At 47.9% G+C, this 20,827-nt stretch overlaps 1 protein-coding gene across 1 annotated transcript; it reads right to left on the bottom strand.

The window, feature by feature from the left end:
• Positions 1–9,762: 9,762 nt before the first annotated feature.
• Positions 9,763–17,873, bottom strand: rbm5 (RNA binding motif protein 5). Its single transcript, XM_067239268.1, has 25 exons — positions 17,744–17,873; positions 17,364–17,397; positions 16,887–17,058; positions 16,636–16,791; positions 16,313–16,382; positions 15,830–15,903; positions 15,129–15,212; positions 14,804–14,864; positions 14,364–14,429; positions 14,077–14,237; positions 13,859–13,956; positions 13,599–13,686; positions 13,352–13,420; positions 13,181–13,244; positions 12,732–12,832; positions 12,460–12,592; positions 12,261–12,349; positions 11,895–12,083; positions 11,637–11,777; positions 11,417–11,497; positions 11,052–11,237; positions 10,845–10,919; positions 10,611–10,711; positions 10,336–10,465; positions 9,763–10,173 (listed from the first exon to the last, which is right to left on the bottom strand). Exons 2-25 carry the CDS (start codon positions 17,378–17,380, stop codon positions 10,048–10,050), a joined length of 2,532 nt encoding a protein of 843 aa, XP_067095369.1. The 5' UTR covers positions 17,381–17,397; positions 17,744–17,873; the 3' UTR covers positions 9,763–10,047.
• Between the last annotated feature and the right edge of the window lie 2,954 nt (positions 17,874–20,827).

Below are 20,827 nucleotides of genomic sequence, written 5' to 3'. Positions count from 1 at the left end.
ACGGTGGCACTACACTGGCTCATGCTCGCCCCTTTTGGTTTCCACCTTCATTCGTATGAGTTTGGGGATTTTCGCACGGTTTGTGCATATGTGTGACTGTATGTGTGTGTGTGTGTGTCGTGTTTATTGCCACCAAGTCCTCTGTGCGATCAGAGAAGAGCAGAGCGAGTCCCTGAGAGCTCCACGGCAACAAGCCGAGGAAAGAAAACCCAGTATACATCATCCACTTCACATAATACAATCATTTGTCAGGAAAGTTTTTTTTTGCTGTCTAACAGGCTTTGTGAGGTACAATGGGGAAGATCGATTTGTCTTTCCTTTTTCTGATCTGGTAACCGAAGAGAGGCTGCTGGGAGGATTCTCATGGTGTGAAGACGCCCTATGGCCCAGACAAGGCCAGCTCTGATTTAGTGGCTGGCCTTATTATGTGCACTGTGCCAGTCCACAACAGATACAGCGCGGTGAGATTCTCAGGCTGTTACAGAGGTATATAGTACTACTGACCTTTCTGTGATCGACAACAAAAGAGTTATCCAAGATTGGTTACCCTGTTGTGAAGCCAACAGGACTTTGTAGCAGAAGACATAACCTTCTAATACACAGAAATTGACCAGGAACCACTGTCCACTGCCTTGTTAAAGTGACAGAATTAGAACAGATGTTCTCACATATTAGTACTATAATGTCTATATCGATATGAATCAATGGGTTCCAGAGGACACGCAGTGGTGACAGGCATGTAACAAAATGGTTACAACCGTCCAACTGACTCTTGTGCCATAAGGAGGATGAGCATGTGCACATTGTTTACTTAAAAAGCCCACTTACTCAATACGTCACTCTTCACTGTACAACAGTTCTTTCATGTTATCTCTGGAGTCACTATGTTTACTCACCACATACTGTTTGCTGTTCCAAGAGTCCTCAAATATACGCAGATAGATGCACTATCTAGGTTAAGCACACAAGTTTGACCATCAACCGAACGATATCCACTACCCTCATTTCAACTACTGCAGACAAGGGGTATGCAGTAGTTGAGAGAAACTTCAGAAGTCATTGACACGTCATTACACTACTGTTGTGTGTGACCCATCAGGTCACCATTAGACCAAGAGGACATCCAAGTCCAAGTGGGATATTGGGGTCTAAAGGTCTCAGACCAGATAACGTCTTATGCAAATGTAGTTCGAAATCACCTCCACTGTAGCAACCAATGGAAAACTTGTGGCTTGTGACATACACACAGACATGCAACGACAATCCGATCCATTGCCAGATTGTACTTTTGAAAAATATTGTTTCTTATTTATTACATGATCAGCAATTAGACGTCTTCAAGCAGTATTTTCTGAACTGATTGAACAACTAAGGATTTGCTTGTATTTCCTAACTTAACTCTAAGGGAGTCAGGTGGCTGAGCGATTAAGGAATCGGGCTAGTAATCTTGAAGGTTGCCAGTTCGATTCCTGGCTGTGCAAAATGACATTGTGTCCTTCGCAAGGCACTTCACCCTACTTGCCTCGGGGGGAATGTCCCTGTACTTACTGTAAGTCGCTCTGGATAAGAGCGTCTAATAAATGACTAAATGTAAACTTCAACTCCTTTAGAACATATTTCTGAGCAACACCATCACAGCATTATTGTAACAATTTTTCAACAGACAATTTTGTCGATCAACTGAATTTGAGTGTGCCCAAAATATGTCCAGTCTTATGCAATACATGTCTAAGACGTGTAGTCATGCAAGTAACTAATTGTGATTTGACATATCAAAATATAAACTTTAATTGAAGTAATATGCAGGCACAAAATGACTTATTTACAGTTTTGGTCTGACCTCCCTGATACCCAGAAAACCAAAAAAGGATCTTGGGAAAATTAATTTCTCCTCACCCAGAGTTCATGCTGTAAGGTGTATTTAGTGAAAGGGTTGCCTTGAAAACATTTCAAAGAACAGGGGGATAAAGAATGGCTAAAGGGATTTAAATGTCTCAGAGTGGGAACAAGTCTATAATTAATACCCCCTCCCTGAGTCTCTGTTGGCCCAATCTCAACAGGAGAGACATATCAAAGCCCTGAAGTGCCAGCGGGAGGGGGAACCATCACACAGAGAGGGAGGAATGTGTTTGTCTTCCATGAGATGCCAGGCCCAGGCACCAGTCTTACCACACTGTCTACCATGAGATGCCAGGCCCAGGCACCAGTCTTACCACACTGTCTACCATGAGATGCCAGGCCCAGGCACCAGTCTTACCACACTGTCTACCAAGAAATGCCAGGCCCAGGCACCAGTCTTACCACACTGTCTACCAAGAGATGCCAGGCCCAGGCACCAGTCTTACCACACTGTCTACCAAGAGATGCCAGGCCCAGGCACCAGTCTTACCACACTGTCTACCAAGAGATGCCAGGCCCAGGCACCAGTCTTACCACACTGTCTACCAAGAGATGCCAGGCCCAGGCACCAGTCTTACCACACTGTCTACCAAGAGATGCCAGGCCCAGGCACCAGTCTTACCACACTGTCTACCATGAGATGCCAGGCCCAGGCACCAGCCCCACCATCCTGCCTGCTGGTGGAAGCTTGGTGAAGCAAGTCTGATCAGGCTGCAATGCCTGAGAGAATACAGTGGACATCTGTTATGCCAATTTAAAGAGTACAATAGAGTTTCATGAGATGGGCTTATATGCATAAATCAATGATAACAACTTTGCACTCAAACCCCAAACATGAGGTTAAGCACAGTTTGAGATTATATAAGCCCAATGACAGATATGTGCATGGCTCTTATTTGAGGACAGCACCTCAACAACTCCTGATCAGAACCATGCGCTCTGAGTTGTTGAGTTCACAGATGGTTTTGGGTTCACAGGTGGGCCCGGGAGACATCTCCCAACAGTACTGGGTAGCCGAGAACAGCGAACCAGAGGAAACCAGAGCTTTCCGAGAGCCATGGGAGGTGCATTGTGGGATGTTGGGAGACCTGTAACCAAACTCTGGCTTACCCAAGCTCTGGATCCCTAGGTAAACAGACGCTCCCTGCTTGGTCCAGTGGTATTCTGGTCCCCTGTGTGAACCAAAACCGTGAACAGAGAAGCTCTTTGTCCAAAACGCACCAGGATGCTCCTGCTCCCTCATAAGGAACTGGTGTCCCCCACGCCCAGGACCAGACCTGCTTCAGACCTCCTGGAGCAGAACTTGACCTGAGCCCAGGCTTTTTCAATTTCACTCAGTTTGTTTGGACAAATAAGGCATTGCCTGATATCTTGAAAGTAGAAAAGGTTAAGAAGGCAGATAGAAAAAGAATCCCCACATGGGATGTCTGGAGCTGGATGTCTGATCCCTGTAGTACTCCCAGGAACTGAACATATGTGGACAGGGGAGCAATGATAATAGAACAATGATTACACAAAGATGCGGCTCACCACATGAGTCGGATCAGTTACAGTTATGTCATGTACAGTAGGTATGGTTATCACAGCTTTGGAACATTTGTATCTGTGGAGTTTTATCCCAGGGGGGGAAGAAGTACCACAACCACTAATGAGCCCCATCATCTGATGAAGCCCACCTGTGAGAAAGGATTTCTCCTCAGACTTAGAAATCCAATGGAAAATACATTTCCATACATCTCCCCACACATACCACCATGCCCAAAAACAGTCCTCAATCCCACAAATCCAGAAGAACAAAAGGTAAGAACAGTGCAAACAGGACTTCTCCAAACATCCAACTCATAAACAAGCTCCCCAAATATGGACTTTGGGTCATGTTTTAGGGTCTATATATAGATTTATTTTCATTAACCATTACCAGGTATAATCAGCTGTCATTCTGAACAGCACAGCCATTAAACTATATTTCTTTACACACACCTGAGCAAATTTGTAGCAACTTGTTTGAAAATAATCTATAACAGTGTCCATCTAAAAATGGTATTCACTTAGAACAGCAAACACAGTTCTGAATACCCACAGAGCTGTGTTGTCTTCCACCTCCCAGAGTGGCCCTAATGACTGTTTCTGGAAATTAACCCAATATCTATTAATCTGATTTCAAACAAGGAACTTAAAAAGGAAAGTAACACTACATAAATATTTGTGAAGCGGGAAATAAACAAATAGTTCATCAAACAAACCAGATGGTTGTATGTTGTTTAAGAAGTATTTGTCTAGACATCATCTTGTTGTTGTAAGTACTCTACAAGGAGTGGACCTGGGAGTCTTCCATGGGAACCATCAGAGAGCATTCATAACTGTTACATCTCAGCACTTAAACAGAGCTGGGATAATAACAGTACAGCGACAATACACCAATTTGGGAGGGCGGTCATCACAGTCAAACGTGCTATTCTGTAAACAGACATGAGAGCTGGTCAAATCTTCTTTTCACAATGACAGACAACCGAAACAAAATGGTCTCCTCTTATGCGAGAGAAGACAAAGGAATCAAGCACTGAGCTTCAACCCTGTCCATGTTCAGTCCCTTAGATCAGTGCTCCTTGTCAGTTGCCATGGCAGCAGGTGCCTTATAGAATGTAGACATCCAGCTCAGTCTGTGCCTTCGTTCCCATTCTGTACATGTTGTTCTTCTCACTGGTGGTGTGGTGATTTATTCTATTAACGCTCACTAGTTACAGAAGTCTAGTGTAGGGACTGTATCTCTATAATTAACGTACTGTGGGAGGGAAAATCTTCTTTCTGAACAACAGAGGCCAAGCTTTGCGGTCACTTATTTACGTGGAAGAACATGTTGCTAAATACTCTGGTCAGGAGTTCACAGGCTGTCCTAAACTTTGGTTGTGGACAATGTGAAACACGGAATTTCACATGACAGCGAATGGGAAATGCTCCAGAAAAAAAACATCAAAGGACCCTTGGGTTTTAAAAACAGTCTGTCTCTGATGGCATTCACTGGAGGTCAACTCAGACCATGTACGAGATAGCAAAGACAACAACAATGACTCAGGGTAAAAGTAATTTGTACAGTCCACTCTGACCAACAAGTCATTAGTTGTTTGTGCCATGGACACAATGGTACACAACAAGGTGAAAATGAAGCTTTAAAATAGACCTGGAACTAGATGTGAGACTAGAGGTTGTGGAATCAGACCGAAACATATACATACATCTGCCTTTTCTTAACAGAGGAACAGTATTCAAATAATAAAGGAAATCTCAAAAACTGGCACCTTATCTGAACGCTTCGGCATGTTCTCTGTGTGACCTGGCACCTATCTCTGATTTGAAAGAAGACACAATAAACTAGAGAGGGTACAATTTCTGGGGAAATTGTAGGGTGTGCTTGCTTGCGTCGGTTGCACAGGGGTCCGTTTTTGAATTAAATTTTTACAACTGATATTTCTGTATATTTTATATAAAAATGCATACTTATTATTTATAAAGATGACATAGATTTAAAAGCATTTTTTTTGCTGCTCATTTACAACTGAAAATACGAGTGAAGTGTAGAATGAAATAGATGTCTTCTCATTTCCCCTGCAAGAGGCAGCCTCATCGTTGAAACAAAACGAATACATTTGGCAGACCGGTGTAAAAATTGACCTAATCTCTATGATTTAAACGTCATTTTAAGTTTTTCCCTTCTCGTGATATTTTCAGGCATGTAGCCTACTCATTGCATTCATTCATTAATAAAGAACCCCCGTTGAAGATTATTCTACGACATTACCCGGCAGTAGAAGATGGAATCGCGATTCAGACAGTCCCATCTGCTAACTGAAAATATGCCCCCCAATACGTAAATAAGCTTGACATTTATTTAGTGGAAAATCGCTCATTCATAAAAAGCTCACTGGTAGCGATCATTGTCAGTAACAACGCAAAATGCGATATAGCCCTGTGTGGAGAAGCTGCCCCGGTAAATTGTACTACTACGGTACAGTACTAGTAGACTACTGCTGTGTTCGTCTTGGTAGCGATTGCATTGGTTGAATTGGATTTAACGTTCCGTTGTACGGTTTAGGCTGAAATTAATTATTTTCATGAACAGATTGACAACGTTTAGGCTGTGGCAATGAAGTTCAGGTTAGTAGTTAGATAGACTTTTGATTTAAGTAAGGGGAGTGCCGAAAATGTTCTGTCGCCGTTTGACTTCCTACAGCTGTGTAGATGTTTTTGTAGTGTCTCGCGTAGGCTACAGCGTTGCAGTGAGCAACACTGGTTTGAAACCACGGGTAATGATAATTTCACCCACAAATCGTTTACTTGTAATGTAATGTCATAATAAATCCTACAACGAAAATGTATTTGTGAGGAATGTTTATTTTAAAGATTGAAAACAGATGCATCATAGAACACTGTAGTATGTGTTGCCCGGGTAACAGAGGCTAAGGTCATGATGCTAATGCTTCAGTGAAATAGTAGACTACTGTTTCCAAAAGTAGATGTGGGCCTACTTCCTTAATAATATCAGCTAATATTGTACATTACATTTCATAATTGTGTTTCACATCACAAAGTAAAATTAGTGAATAGTTATCACCCTGGCCTCTTTGCTTGTGGCGTTCCTGCAGCTGCCTTGCAGTAAAGCTATAGTTAGCCTAGCTATCCCCCAAGTTAACAGATGTGAAACGAATGTTCTGCTACAGGTAGTCACGCGTGTTTTCGTGACGTTAGTGACGTAGTGACGTTAGTAACGTCAGTGACTGTGGCTAGCAAATTAGCCACCGTTAGCTTCACTTTTCACCACAAAAACGCAATTTCTACTTAAACCATGCAACAGAACGTAAATAAAAATACAACCAACGCAATCGCTACCAAGACGAACCTTTTGACACCACCGTTGTGTATGTAGTCCAAATATTGACTGATCCTTAGGGGGGCGAAAATAAATAATAAATAAATATATATGTGAGAGAACAAAGGTTGTGCTCTCGGCTTGAGCACACCCAAATATAGTATTAGTATTTTGTAATATTGTCTGGCTCGTCACGTTTCAATGCGAACAGTGCTTGTTTTCCTAAATACCTATAAAAAAAAACTATAGTTTTCATCAAGTGAATCAACTGAAATACATAACTGTATAGTATTTAAAATGATCCATCTGACATTACATTATTTGAAGTAAACATGAACTGAAATATCTATTATGTTTATTGCTTTGATTCCAGAAGACCGTAATCTGCATACACATTCCAAAATGAGTATAAGTCTGTTTCATAAAACATGAAGCATTGCTAGTGCCACCCAGTGGTAACACTGGGAATGTGTACACAGGAAAAATACGAGAAGATTTGCTACTTTGGTTAAGAGAAGTGTCCAGTTCAATGGCCAGTAATCGAGAGGCAGGAGTTATCTATTCTTCTCTAGTGCTCAGAGTCCAATGCTGAAGCTCTGACCGTGTGGTAGCTGCATGTGTTCCTGGTGAGAGGAGCCCACGGTCCACCCCCTCTGCTGTCTCCCCCGGCAGGTCCAAACACAGAGGAGGCCGGGTCGAGGTGGGGCTGACGGGCCGGACGCCCCCCCACCGCCCCCCACCACCAGGTCTCTCCTTGCAGCCCCAGCGGCCTCCCCCGGGGCCCCGCCGCCACACGCTCCCTCAGCAGCCCCACGTTCCACACGGCAAAGTGGCAGAGCGGCAGGCACACCAGCAGGAAGCCCAGCACGCACAGCGTGGCCACCAGGGGGCGCCCTCCGAAATCCAACACGCTGTAGATGTAGGGCTGCCCTGCCAGGTCGGTGAAGCCTCCCAGCCAGTAGAGCAGCACGAAGAGGACGTAGAGGCTGCCGGTGAGCAGGACGTAGGCCAGGTGGCAGAGGTGGACGGGCGTGGCCGACACAGCCAGGTCCAGCAGGCTCTGGAGGACGTTGATGGCGTGGAGGTTGATGCTGAAGGCAGACACGGGGTGGTGGGTGACGGGGTAGTTGACAGTCCAGTACAGCAGGGCGACGGTGAGGGAGAGGGAGCCCTGGGCGATGTGGAGGAACCACTGCAGACTGATAGAGAAGTCCAGAGTGGAAGGGAGCGGGCCCAGAGAATCTAGAGGAACATTGCATCCACATTCTGTCACACCTAGTCCCTAAATGTAACAGGGACACTTCATGGAAAGTGAATACTGGGCTATAATGAGTGAATTCAATGATAGTTTATTCAGAAGCATTAGTAATAGTAAAAAAAGGATGTGGAATGTTTCTATGATTCGGAGGGCGATCGTACCAGGAGAGCTGTTCCCCTGCTGGACACGACAGCGCCGTCTGACGAGTGTGAAGCTGGCCACCAGGTTGCAGACAGCAGAGAGGAAGTACAGAGCCATGAGGGAGTAGCTGATGTGACTGAGGAAGATCAGACACTTGGCCGTGTTGAAGAGCAGCACAGTGTGCACGCACCAGCCCAGCGTGTAGAGCAGCGCCGCTACGCGATACACCAGCCAGGCCCACGGAGGGATGTTCCACTGAAGACGCCGAAAAGGACAAGGTGTTTCGTTTAGCGAGATACTTTCATCCTAAACTACAGTAGAGGGGGGGGGGGGGGGGGGGGGGGTCATTTGAACCCTGCGACCTCTTGATCTGTGGTCAACCACTCTACCACCGAATGAGATATCCACACAACAAACAGCTGGACATACCTGTGGACCATCAGGGGTTCACCCTGGTCTCCTCTGCTCTACTTACCCGGGGTTGAAGCAGCAGCTCTGGTCGTCCCGACGACAAGTGGAGCTTCTCCACCGTGAACTCATCCCTCAGGGTTTTAGTCCATCTTATCCCCATCTGTCTTTTGGGGTGAGAAATGTTTCAGAAGTGAGAGAAACAGACCCGCACCGTGGCATCCGATGAGAGGGACTGAACTGCAGTAGATGGTTTCTCCGACTCCACACGTTTGAAACCGAATTCAGAGTTGGTTCTACTTCATAAACTCTGTTAGCAGGGGAATACTGAGCTAGTTCTCTGCTCTTGAGCTAATCATGTAATTGCATTGAGCTACTGTACGCCCGGTAGCAGACTGTAATGTTAAACATGTGGGCCCTCATGCTGCTCATTGCAGACAGCTGTTGGACAACTTTTATAATGACAAGCAGACATCCTTTTGGACATCTGACATGTTCGGTCTAGTCCCGTCGTATCCCTTCACGAAGCATTGCCAATTGGATGACACTCAAACAACAATCTTTTGTGCATTCTTTGGGACCACACTGAACAATTAGTCCTTGTTGATCCACTTGTCCTGGTTGGTGTGAAGAATGGGACTTCTATACAGTCTACTGAGAGACACCACGGCCTCACTGCCGGCCGGCCAGTCCATTGGACAGCGATACACGACATGATCACATCCAATGGGTTTTGCCCCAGCTCAAGCAGACTTAAGAACTCAATTTCAGTTTGGTCTCAGGCTCTATAACCGTTCAGTGGGATGTCATTACCTTTACCGTTGTGTGTTTGGGTTACCCGAGGGGGCTAAGGTGGTAAGTGGACAGTTGATGTTCGTCCAGATCAACATTCCAGAATGTTCTGGAGCTCAGCAGAAGGACAGGCTCACAGCATGACTAACTGCTTCAGACAGACTGTCCTTTATTAACTTTAATCAGACGAGAGGCCATGCTTCAGGTGACGTCTGGCCTGAAGGCCTCTACGCAAACTGAGAATAATGAACCAGTCCACACAATTGTAATCATCAATCTCATTTACTGTCTGTACAGAGATTATTTCCATAGAAACTGTACAAATTATTAGAACATGCTAAAGTTTTTGAACACAGCATTCACTCACACACACCCCCCCCCCTCCCCCCCCCCCACCCAACCTTCCGCAAATAAAGAACTGTGTATATACAAATCATAAATTACATTATCTATAACTTACATTTGCTCAACTTAAGACATCTTTACCTCTACTGCAATGTTGGCACCTGTGCAGTGTATAAATCAATTCAAAAACAGTCTTGGTACAGTCATGTGTACTGTGAAAGACTTCTCTAGGCACCCTGCTTTGCCGCCAGCTCCCATGAGACCAGGCCCAGGGTCAGGGTTTGCCCCAGGCCAGGCCAGGCAAGGCGAGGGATCCTATGCAGCAGCGACAGGGGAGCGGTCACTCCATCTCAGTGAAGCGAGCGAACATGGCTTTGCGGACGGCGTCTTTGTAGGTTTCGGAAGCGGACACGGTGTAGTTGCTGCCCTTGGTGCCCAGGCCGGCTCCTTTCGTCCTCAGCTGAGCCTGGAGGGGGAGGGCAGGGGAGCACAGTTCAGTCCGAGTCGTCACCACTGCGGTGGTCATCTGCCGAGCCCTGCTGAATGTCACACGGCCTACTGACGTGTTTGAAGCAGCGGCTGTGTGGGTCTAGCAGAGTGAGACTCAGAGTGAGAGAGAGAGACTCACCTGAATGGGTGCGGTGATGCCCTGCTGGTTACGTCCCAGGCCCTTGCCTTCCCTCCAGCCCATCGCCTGCAGCATCTTGTTCCCAATGTTGTCACTGTTCAGGCCGTCTTTGGTGGGCTGCTCGTAATTACTGCAGTTACGGAAAGTTCCCCAAAAAATGACTGAATCCATTACTTTTGTTCTAGTTATTTAAAAACCCAATGAAGTTTACAGAGGACGAGGAGTTCAAACTTAGCATGTGGATAAGTGTAAGAGATTGTAAAATGAGTTCTTACACAACCGGTATGGGCTGGGTGAATTTCTTCTTTTTAGGTGCTGGGGGTTCGGGGATACCGTATTTCTCTCTCCTCTCTGCAGCCCGGTCTCTGTACTTCATCTAGACACAGAGAAGGGAGGGATCTCATGAACAGAACAAAACAAACCAACCCTGAAAAAAAAGAAGACTCTTACTGCTGGACAAACGCTAGGCGGACAGAGCATGTCTGCAGAGCTGCCTGTGGAGCCAGTACCTCTGTCTCCTTCCTCTCCAGCTCCTCCAGCTCAGCCTCACTCAGCTTGGCCCTGCGGTGGACCTCCAGGTTTTGCTGGAGGGTGAGGAGAGACAAGTTACAACAGTAAGGAACTTCCCGTCCCGTCCCGTTCACACACACGAACGATCCCCCGCGTTTGTGCGCCCCGAGTCTTGAGAGTTTTAGGGAGTTCGTCAGCGTGGGTACCTTGTGGAGGTCAGAGAGCTGCTGGTGTCTCATCAGAGCGTCCTTGTTGGGGAACTGCCTCCGGCACAGCAGGCAGGCCATCTTCTTCCAGTCCGTCAGCTTGTCCTGACTCTCCTCACCGCTCTCTGGCTCTGCTGCCACATCCTCAGGGTCACTGTCCCCGCTGTAGGCTGCCACCAGACCACCCTGGACACACACACGCGTTAGCAAACGACACCGCTGGATGGCATGTTCATACCATCCACTATTCCTGGCTCAGCGAATGGCAGTCTGACTACTGACAGGCAGCCCCCCCTCCCAGCTCTCCGTCCAGACAGGGCTCAGACGGGGCCGTCTGCAGGTGAACGCGGGGGCGAGTCTCTCACCTTGGCGGCGGCGGCGTCTGGGACCTCCTCTTCAATGCTTTTCACGGCTTCCGACACCAGCCTCTCTAAGGCTCCGGCCTGCTGCAAAGTCACACAGAGCGCTTACAAACGACGACAAAACCCGTCCTCAGAGCACTTCGTCCACCACCTGGGATGGGGGGGGGAAGTCACCCCGACACATACTTCCGGGGCTCGCCGGCAGGCCGAAGGGGGGAGATACCTTCTTCTCGAAGATGGTGAAGCAGGCGTCGGCGGCGGCCGCCTCCTTCTTCTCCTCGTGGCTGATTGGCTGGAAGCTGCTCTTGAAGTTCTCCTTCTGCTTGTTCAGGCTCTTGGCCCAGCGCTCCATGTCTTTCGCGATCTGCAAAAACATCGACAGACGGTTTGGGGGGGGGGCGGTTGACCTCGACACCCTTCGTTGGGGGGGACGCAGGTAAAAAAAGCCCCGCGCGGGGCAGGGGCGGGTCTTGTGGCTCACCTGCTGGGCCGTCTTGCTCTTGGGCTTCTCGGCCTTGTCCTTCTTCTCCTTGGCCTCCTTTCCCGCCGCCGCGCTGGCGCCGGAGCCTGCGCTCTGCCCGGATGGGTTGGCGTCGGCCGAGGCGGGGACGTAGGCCTGCTTCTCGCCGTCCCAGTACAGGTACTGCTGGGTCTGGGAGTTGTAATAATACTGCAAGGGGGGGACGGGGGACAGCAGCCGTTATGAAACACGTCTCGAGAGCGTCTCAGGCTAGGAAAGACTTCTGCCACGTGACTACGGGGAATTCACGCAACGGGGGAGCGTTGCGTGAATTCCCCAGCGCGGCGTTCAAAAAAGGAATCGCGTGTGTGGTGTGGGGGTCCTTACGTGGGTGTTTGGGTCATAGTAGAGACCCGTTTGAGGGTCGTAGTAGTAGCCCGAGGACTCGTCATACTGGTAGGTAGAGGTGTCTGGAGCTGCACAACGACACAGAACGAGACATTGAACGAAACGCCCCCCATTCCTGAGCACAGGTCGTCCTGGGTAGAAGCTGCCGCCTGGGTGCTGGAGAGGGAGGGGGTCCTACCTGAGGGGCTGTCACCCGTTCGTCCTGAGGCTGCCTGTGAGGCTGTGGGGGGGCCCGTGGAGGGGGGAGCCGTGAAGGGGGCAGCAGCTGAGAGTCCTCCGTGGGGCTTGTCCTCCAGCAGGCTGGGGGTGCTCTGGAGAAACACACACACTTACTGTGGGGCTCCGCTCACCAGGATTAACAAATGATCTTGTTTGGATGTGGTACGCATGTGAGCGACCCAGAAGCAGGCTGGCTGCTCCTGAGCCTGGCTGGCTGGTGACAGAGCTTACTAGCGCGGCAGGCTGGCTGATGATGTGAGGCTGGTAGACCTGGGCCCCCTGGGAGATCACCACTCCCGCTGCTCCAGGCAGCACCTTCATACCTGGGGCCGCTGGACACGCACAAACAGGCTTTAACACCGGTTTTTAAGTACACCACTAACACCAGAGAACACGCTGCAAAATGGGCAAAGCACACTGCTTGTGGAATTTTCGCCATATAAAGTCGTTGACAATCCAGAAGCAAAGATTCATGCGATAAAGTCCACATGCACAATTCATTTTGAGTCGAAAGTCCACATATTTGAGGCATGAGTCACCTGCTAAGAGTTTGTGATTTTTTTTTAATTCCAGGACCAAACCAGCTATGCGAGCACTCGGGTGAGTCAAGCCGGGCACAGGGAGAGTTAAGAGCTCTCCACTTGAGTGTCTCTAGGGCTGCTGCGTGTGCCGTTCCTTACCTCCTAGGATCCCATTCCCCAGGGAGGGCTCGGCTCCTGCGCCCTGCTGGTACATCTGGTAGTCCTGGCAACAAGAACGCAGTCAGACCACTGAAGCTGCTTGGGAGACATGCTGAACTTGAACTGGACAGTTTCTATACGATCCTGAAATGAACTGTGGGTTTCCCTCACCTGGGCGAGGGGAACATAACCCTCCTGCAGGTAGCTGTACTCGGACACTCCTTCTAAACCCGGCTGTGCCTGGGAGAGAGCGACAAGCACATGAGCAACCTGTCTGTGTGTGTGTGTGTGTGAGACTGACAGTAGGACAGACACACAGAGAGAGAAAGAGACTGCGTGAGTGAGTGAGAGAGTGAGTGAGAGAGATAGGGGGAGAGAGAGCTTGATCCGAGGTGACTCCAGAGGGGAGCTCCCCTACCTGGCTGGAGGACCACTGGGCAGCAGCGATGGCCGTGCTGGCCACAGAGAAGGCACTGATCCGGTTGCCGTCTGGCAGCAACAGGTCCCTGACGGAAGAGGAGGAGATCACGTCAGCCCAGGGGGAGAGGCGGGAGATATCAGAGAACCTTTTCCACTCCAAGCTGGGTGGGAGACAACCCCTGCAGGAGCTACAATATCTGCCACCCCCCCCTCCTTTCCCTCCCCTCCCCATCCGGACCAACGAAACGCAGCACTCACTTCCTGGCACTCTTGGCGTAGTCCACACCGATGGTCTTCCCGTCCAGCTTGAGAGGGGGCTGCAGGCCCTGCAGGATGGTCAGCAGCTGAGATGCCTCCTATGGAGCAGAGAGAGAGAGGACGGTGTCAGCAGGCCACATACCCACCCCACCCAGAGTGGACACAGTGCAGGCAGCCGTGAGGACTCCTGGGGGGGCTAGGCCCCGGGGATCTCGTACCAGGGGCGAGGAGAGCTGGACGAAGGCAAACCCTCGGTTCTGGCCCGTCTGCTTGTCCTTGATGAGGCGGACGTTGCCGGCCGACAGGTTGGCGTAGGGCGCCAGGGCCGCCATGATGTCCTCCACCGTGGAGAGGGGCGCGATGTTCCTCAGGATGATGGCTGGGGGGGGACACACACACGCCGGTCATCGGAAGAAACAGAACCACTGGGGAGACACATCAGCAGAGCTCTGCTCTTCGGCGCACTTGTGTGTGTGTGTGTGTGTGTGTCCGGAGGGGTTCTTACTGTCGCCGTAGTAGTCCCCACATGTCTGGGTCTCCGGGACTCCGGCAGCGTTGCCGCCCTCAGACTCTGTGGAGACGGAGACACAGGGAGGCGCAGGGGGGGGGGGAGTTAGCACCAACGACACGGCGTCTGGGACGTCAACAGACAGGGGGGGGGGGGGGGGTGGAGGCTGACTCCTGCCACGTGCGTTAAAAAGGCTTTTCACCCGGTCTGCTGTCAATGGTACTGAATGGGGGTTTGGGATTCATCAGTTCCTATGTTATGGGTAAACAGGAGCAGGGCTCTTGAGTTCTACAGCAGGTGCCCTTGGCCTCCAGTTTGCAGCCCCGCGGCACTGGGCCTCATTCGTCCCAGAAGGGTGCAGGCAGAGCCGTATGCATGGCTATGCAGCTCTGGGTGCAAGGCAGGGGGGGGGGCTTCCTGATTCAGAAACTACTTACCAGATTTGGCTGCTCCACACCTGAAGCACTTCAGCCTCCTCCGGAAATTGTACAGGCCGCACTGTAAGCAACCGGTCACACCAGTTTTATTGGTAATACAGCTACTCAGGCCCTGAACAGAGCGGCCTCAGACAAGACGCTAAACTGTGCTTGCTCACTGAAAAAAGGCTCAACCTGTGGTGGCGCCATGCAGAATCCCTGAGCCTATGGATGTCCACGCTAACGAAAAGGCCACCGTTCAGGACTACGAAGACACGCCCCTAACGTGTGTGTGCGAGCAGTGTCGGGGAGGGGGGGGGGGGGGGCCGGGGGGCATAGAACTTACTGTGTTGCAGAGCCAGTCCTCAAACTTGTGCCTGGGGTTGCTGTAGTGCATGGCCACACTTTTCCCATGGACGGCCAGAAGATTCTGCAAGAAGGGAAGCGACGGTTACTTGGGAGCTTCCACGGCTGGCGCAGGACTCATTCTAGCTGCACCCAGAGAGCAAGCAGTGTTGGCAGGGATGGACAGGGGGGAGAGGGCCCCCCCTTTGGTTTGTGTCAGAGACGGGAGGATGTGTATGTGAGTGTGTAATGCAGGGTTTCTAAAAGGTGTTTGGGACCCGGGTGCCCCGGCTGAGCCGGAGCAGTGTGTCAAATGGAACCCTGACAGAGATTCTTAGAACACCTGCACTTTGGATGCTTTCTTAAACCCAAGTATAGATTTCCCACCACAGACCACAGGATGAATAAAATCAAATTAAAACTGTGCCACGAAGGACATTTTGAGAGGGTGGCAGAAATTCTCTTAAACAATGATTAGACATACTGATCCCCCAAAGCCTACGTTCCATAATACTGGATTGCACACTTATGTTTATAAAAAAAAAAAAAAAAAAAAAAAGCAGAGCCTCAATAGCATTTTTCAACATCACTCTGTATTCCCTTTCAAACTTTTCATTCAATCACTTTGGTTGCATTTTGGTTATCTTTTTTTTTTTTCAGATCCCCAAGGTATAAAACTAGACTTGGCGATTGTGAAGCAACCTGATTGGTCTCCATCCATCGGGTAGCATCTTGCAAGTGATAAAACTCCACGAAGGCGAAACCTCGGCTTATACCTAGAGACAGCATTCAAATATAGACGGGAGGCGTGTTAGTTAAAGTCCATGGGCACAACATTCAAACTCTGTCACAAACTGCTTCACGACCCAGGCACAGGGCGCCTTACGGGTTTTTACCATAGCAAGTGATCCTGTAGGACGCCAATCATCTCCTGTGGGCCTCATTGACTGTTTTTGTCCATTAGAAACACTAGACCTGGGTCGGCTGCTGTTCTCACTTACCTTTGTGATCCCACATCCTGCCAGACTAACATGTCTGTCAGCATTTGGCAGTACACTTCAGGTCATAAGGAGGACTGACAACTACATTGCTATGGCAAAACGGGTCTAAACTGAAGCAGATTGGCCCTGTGGTCAAAGATGGGGGAGGGAGGGGGAGGGACTCCGTGGCACGCCGAGCTCTCACCTGTTCTCTTTTTCATCAGTCTGACGTCGACTGGCTGGGGTCCTTCCAGCTGGTCCAACGCAGCCCGGATCTGATAGACACACAACATGTCACCCATCATACCCGTCACCTTTCTCTGTCTGGCATCAGTAGCATGAGACCTCTGGAGCAGGGGGGGGGGGGGGGGGTCGATCCTGGTCCCTCAGGGGTCCACCTGTCCCTGTACGTTTTTGCGACGCTTCCCTGCTCCGGCACGTCTGGTTCGAATGAAGGGTCGAAGGACCAGGATCAAAATGCCACCCCCCCCGGCTCTAAAACGGAGGGATGTCAGAAGAAGGACTCACGTCAGCCTCTGTGACATGGAGAGACAGGCCCCGGAGCATGATGGTCTTGCTCTCCTTCTCCTCCCCGGGGTCTCCCCTGTAGTCCTGCTCTGGGTAGTCTCCATCAGAGTGATAGCCGTCTTCCGAGCGGTCGCTGTTGCGGCGCTTTCTCTCCCTCTGTTGGAATAGAAACGAGTAGAAGTACAATACTGAGGATCAAGGTTGGTTATCCGTGTACAAAACCACAACATTTGACAGGGTCTGGAGTCTACCGGAGGGCTGTCTCTGTTCCCCCGGCGATCGACGTCATGGCAGTCGTTGCGTCTCTCTTCGCCCCAGCGGCCATGCTCTCGCTCCTGGTCTCTCCCACGTCTCTCCCGCCACTCTGACCCATCCCGTGATTGATCAGAGCCATACCTGCCACTGCGCTCTGTGCGACTGATTCTACTCATGACAAGAAAGGGGAATAGAATAACTGAGACAAGTGGCACAACATCTCTGTTTGCTTGTACACTACTTGTGCTCACCTAAGGGTCATAGAGAACCTCAATCCCTTCCACCATTACTCATCAGTCACATAGAAATGTATCCATATGTAACAAGACATACATGAAAACAGGTGGGCATGCCAAATTAAATATTTCACTAAACGCTATGTGACTAATTAACGAGTTTGTTGCTAGCTCGGCTACACATTCATGTTGCTGACGTGACGTTCTTCTGGTTTTAGAGAACACACTTAGACTTGCCTCTTATCAGCTCCCATTGCTGTCGGTGTCAGGGCTGCCAAGATAAACGGGGGACATTTGTATGAGAAATAACCCCTTTCTGCGTTTGGCGCAAGCTAAAATGCCGGTGGAATATTTTGTGTCCAAGGTCACTGGTTCACCAGTCATTCAACACTGTCAATCCCAAAATATATAGTGCTAGCTAGCAATTAGCTAGCTAGCTAGCCTACTTCTGCACAGTTGATCTAGCTGCGCAGTTGTTAGCTCGCTAGCTCGCTAGCCTACTTCTGCACAGCTGATCTAGCTGCGCAGTTGTTAGCTAGCTAGCTCGCTAGCAAGTTCACCAACAAAAATTAAAGGGATCACTGTTATCATAAAACTTTTGATGTATGTAGACTCACCTTTGTCATATGTTAATGCAAACAACCTATCAACTGTGTTCAATAATGTTTTCTGATGAACCTTCAATGACTCTCATTTCACAAGAAATGGCTTGACAACGGTCAGTCGAGATACTTCTTCTTCCCAGAATGCACTTGGGAATATCGAACCTTTTCTTTGCATGCTGGGTATCGAAGTTTTTCTTTCCTCTGCGACGTCCTACTAGGCTACATGTTATTATACAGTACAGTTAGCTCACTAGCTGACTAAATTGGTCTAGTTAGAGTATCAGGCCAATGCCTAAGATAGCTAACTACAACGTTACAAATTGTATAGGTATTCTTAATTATACCTTACCCTGCTGGGCTTAGGCTAATTTGTTCAAACGTTTTCGGGTCCACAGTCCCAGTCCAGCAGTCCTGTAATTGATGGTAGGGTATTTCTTATTAAACGAGAACGAGCTCAGACAAGGCATTGTCGGTATATCCTTCTTTGTAATTTAACAATTTATTGTAGGCCTAATAGTTACCACCCTGTTGCCTATTTCCTTGTCAGGTTGGAGACAATGAGGGTCTGCACAGTTTGTGGCCAGTTCATCAGGTCTCTGTGGAAGGATCAAAGCCTCCAGAACTGTTGGATCCAGAATCATCATACAGACTTTCCCAATGGTTGTCTCATCTACCTATCAGTGCAAAAGAAACATTGAATAGGCTTCTAACATGTTGGAACAAAAGATACAACAATACAGGACTGCATGCTTTTGTTTATGTTCTTGTCTGTTTCATCAAGTTCTGTGCTTATGCCAATTATGACTACACCCATCCTAATGAACTCCTATCCATTTAAGCTTGCAGCAAGTCGTATTTTCAACAATTATTGACTTAGTTGGTGTGATTTTCTTCTTGCATGGCCTAATTTATATGTGAATGGAGCCACAGCCATTAAAAACATGCATTTTGATTAAGGAATCTTATATGAGATTACACAGAGAGAAATTACATATATACAAATGAGCTTAAATTCTCCTGCACCATGTGTTCATTGTTCATCTTTCAGCCTAAAGAAACACATCTTAAGTCAGCAGCCTGTTGATTCATTAATGTATTAAGTAACATTAGTTTTGTGTATGGCCACTTGCAATAGTTATGTGTTTGAATTTTCTCATCATGTAGGCCCCGATTCAGCTCTTTAGCATACTGTATCTCTGGATTCTTTCGACCATAACTACATTTTAATACTAATAGTACTAATACTATACTAATAATGCTACTGCTACTATAGTTAAAAAGTTGTTAAAATAGAATTAAATTAAATTGTGCCATGTGTAAGCCTAATATACTGTACACCACACTGTAGAGCAGACACTAACTCTCATTTGGGTCAACAAGTATAAAAATACAACCAATAGGCTTAAGCAGTTTCTTGAAATTAATATTTATTTTTGCTCCATTCAAGTCTACTATATAATACTGTTCGGTTTAGGCATTGACCTTTTTCATCAGATACTCCACACACAAAATGGGGTTTCAAGAAGTGTCTTCATTTAGTAAACTTGGCTAAACAAAATATTACACAGGAGAACAAAGTCTGAAGGGTTATGGCCAGGGCTCTCAAGTTGTATCACAAAGGGGGGGGGGGGACTTGTGATGTTTTCTGATCATTTAACTCTGTATTACTCGAGAAATGGTTGAAATGCGTGAGTCTCACGGCAAATGCGTGAGACTTCAGAGGCCTCGTTATGAGAAGGGCAGTAATGGCGGTTGGTGCAGGCAACAGGAGAAATGGGATAGCATAAGTAGCAAATGTGTGACTGAAGATTAACAGAGAAAAGGTGCTCAGTATAATTCCAGTGTTGGAACACACATATCTACTTCCACCAGTGAGGGCAAGTGTTGGACAGTTTATTTCACCCTCTTAAGAAGCTCCTTGATATCAGCTTCAATGTCGCTGGTCAGGAACTTTCTGCTATAGCGCTTATATGGTTCTCCATCAGGGCCAACCAGGAACCTTTAAAAATTCCAAGCAATGTCATTCCTGCAGACTGGGCTCCAAATGATCAACTTGGGGTTGGTCATGAGGGCCATGGAGTCATCACTGGGCAGCTTTTCCATTGAGAGAGGCAAACAAGGGGTGGGCATTCTTTCTAATCACATCCATCTTCTCAAGAAGAGGGAATTTAGGCTCAAAGCCATTGCCTGGACGGATATACTTAAGGGCCTTAAGGATCTCATCATTCTTGCATACTTCCTGTTGAGAAGAGAGTACAGTTTGTACACAGTTAACAATCCCTTACACAGTAATAGCATGAAATGTCATAGGAAATGAATGCGGGTCATTTTAGACCCATGTTGTGCATTAAAGGGGGTAAGCATAGCTTGTGTATCAAAGGGTTAACCAGAAATGTGGAGAGTATAATTGAACACTGGTCAGCTTTAAGCATGTTTCAACATAAAGTACATACAAATAACCAACATTGTAGTCATCACCAGCGCACACAAGGTGGCACCATTGCTTTCAGTGACTATGTTGCTCTGCTTGAAACTGCCTTGACCACTGAGATGAGTGACCTACCTGAATGTATGACCTGTGCTTCTTGTGCTTCTTCTTGTGCTTCTTCACACAATGGTAAAGAAGTATAGGTCTCATTGTTTATCTATTAAATCAAGAGAAGTTGTTGAATACTACATTATATTACACACAATAGAAACCTGATTTGCGGAAGTGAAGTAAGGTGATGGAGAACTCTGGTATTTACTTATCTACTTATTTACTTGCTGTCTATATAGGAGTGGATGCTTAAAGATCTGACGCAGAGAAGAAGACCTTTTTTGTTCTGTGTCCCATACACCGCTCGACTACAGGCTTTATTACTACACCACCAATTCACTGCGTGAATGCCAACAACAAGTCATTCAATCACATACAGTTCACAGTTAGGATAACAACAACACAACTTATAGTCACTAACATCATCCATTGACAAACCTAATAAACAGAACCACAACACTCAACTCAAACATGCACACAACATTAATTAAACATGAAACAAGTATGAAAATCCACCACCCATAATCCTTTGCGCCAATAGCGCAAGTCAACAAACG

Source organism: Osmerus mordax, chromosome 1, assembly GCF_038355195.1.
Source record: "Osmerus mordax isolate fOsmMor3 chromosome 1, fOsmMor3.pri, whole genome shotgun sequence".
Taxonomy (NCBI): Eukaryota; Metazoa; Chordata; class Actinopteri; order Osmeriformes; family Osmeridae; genus Osmerus; species Osmerus mordax.
This window is presented reverse-complemented; position numbering and strand designations above follow the sequence as displayed.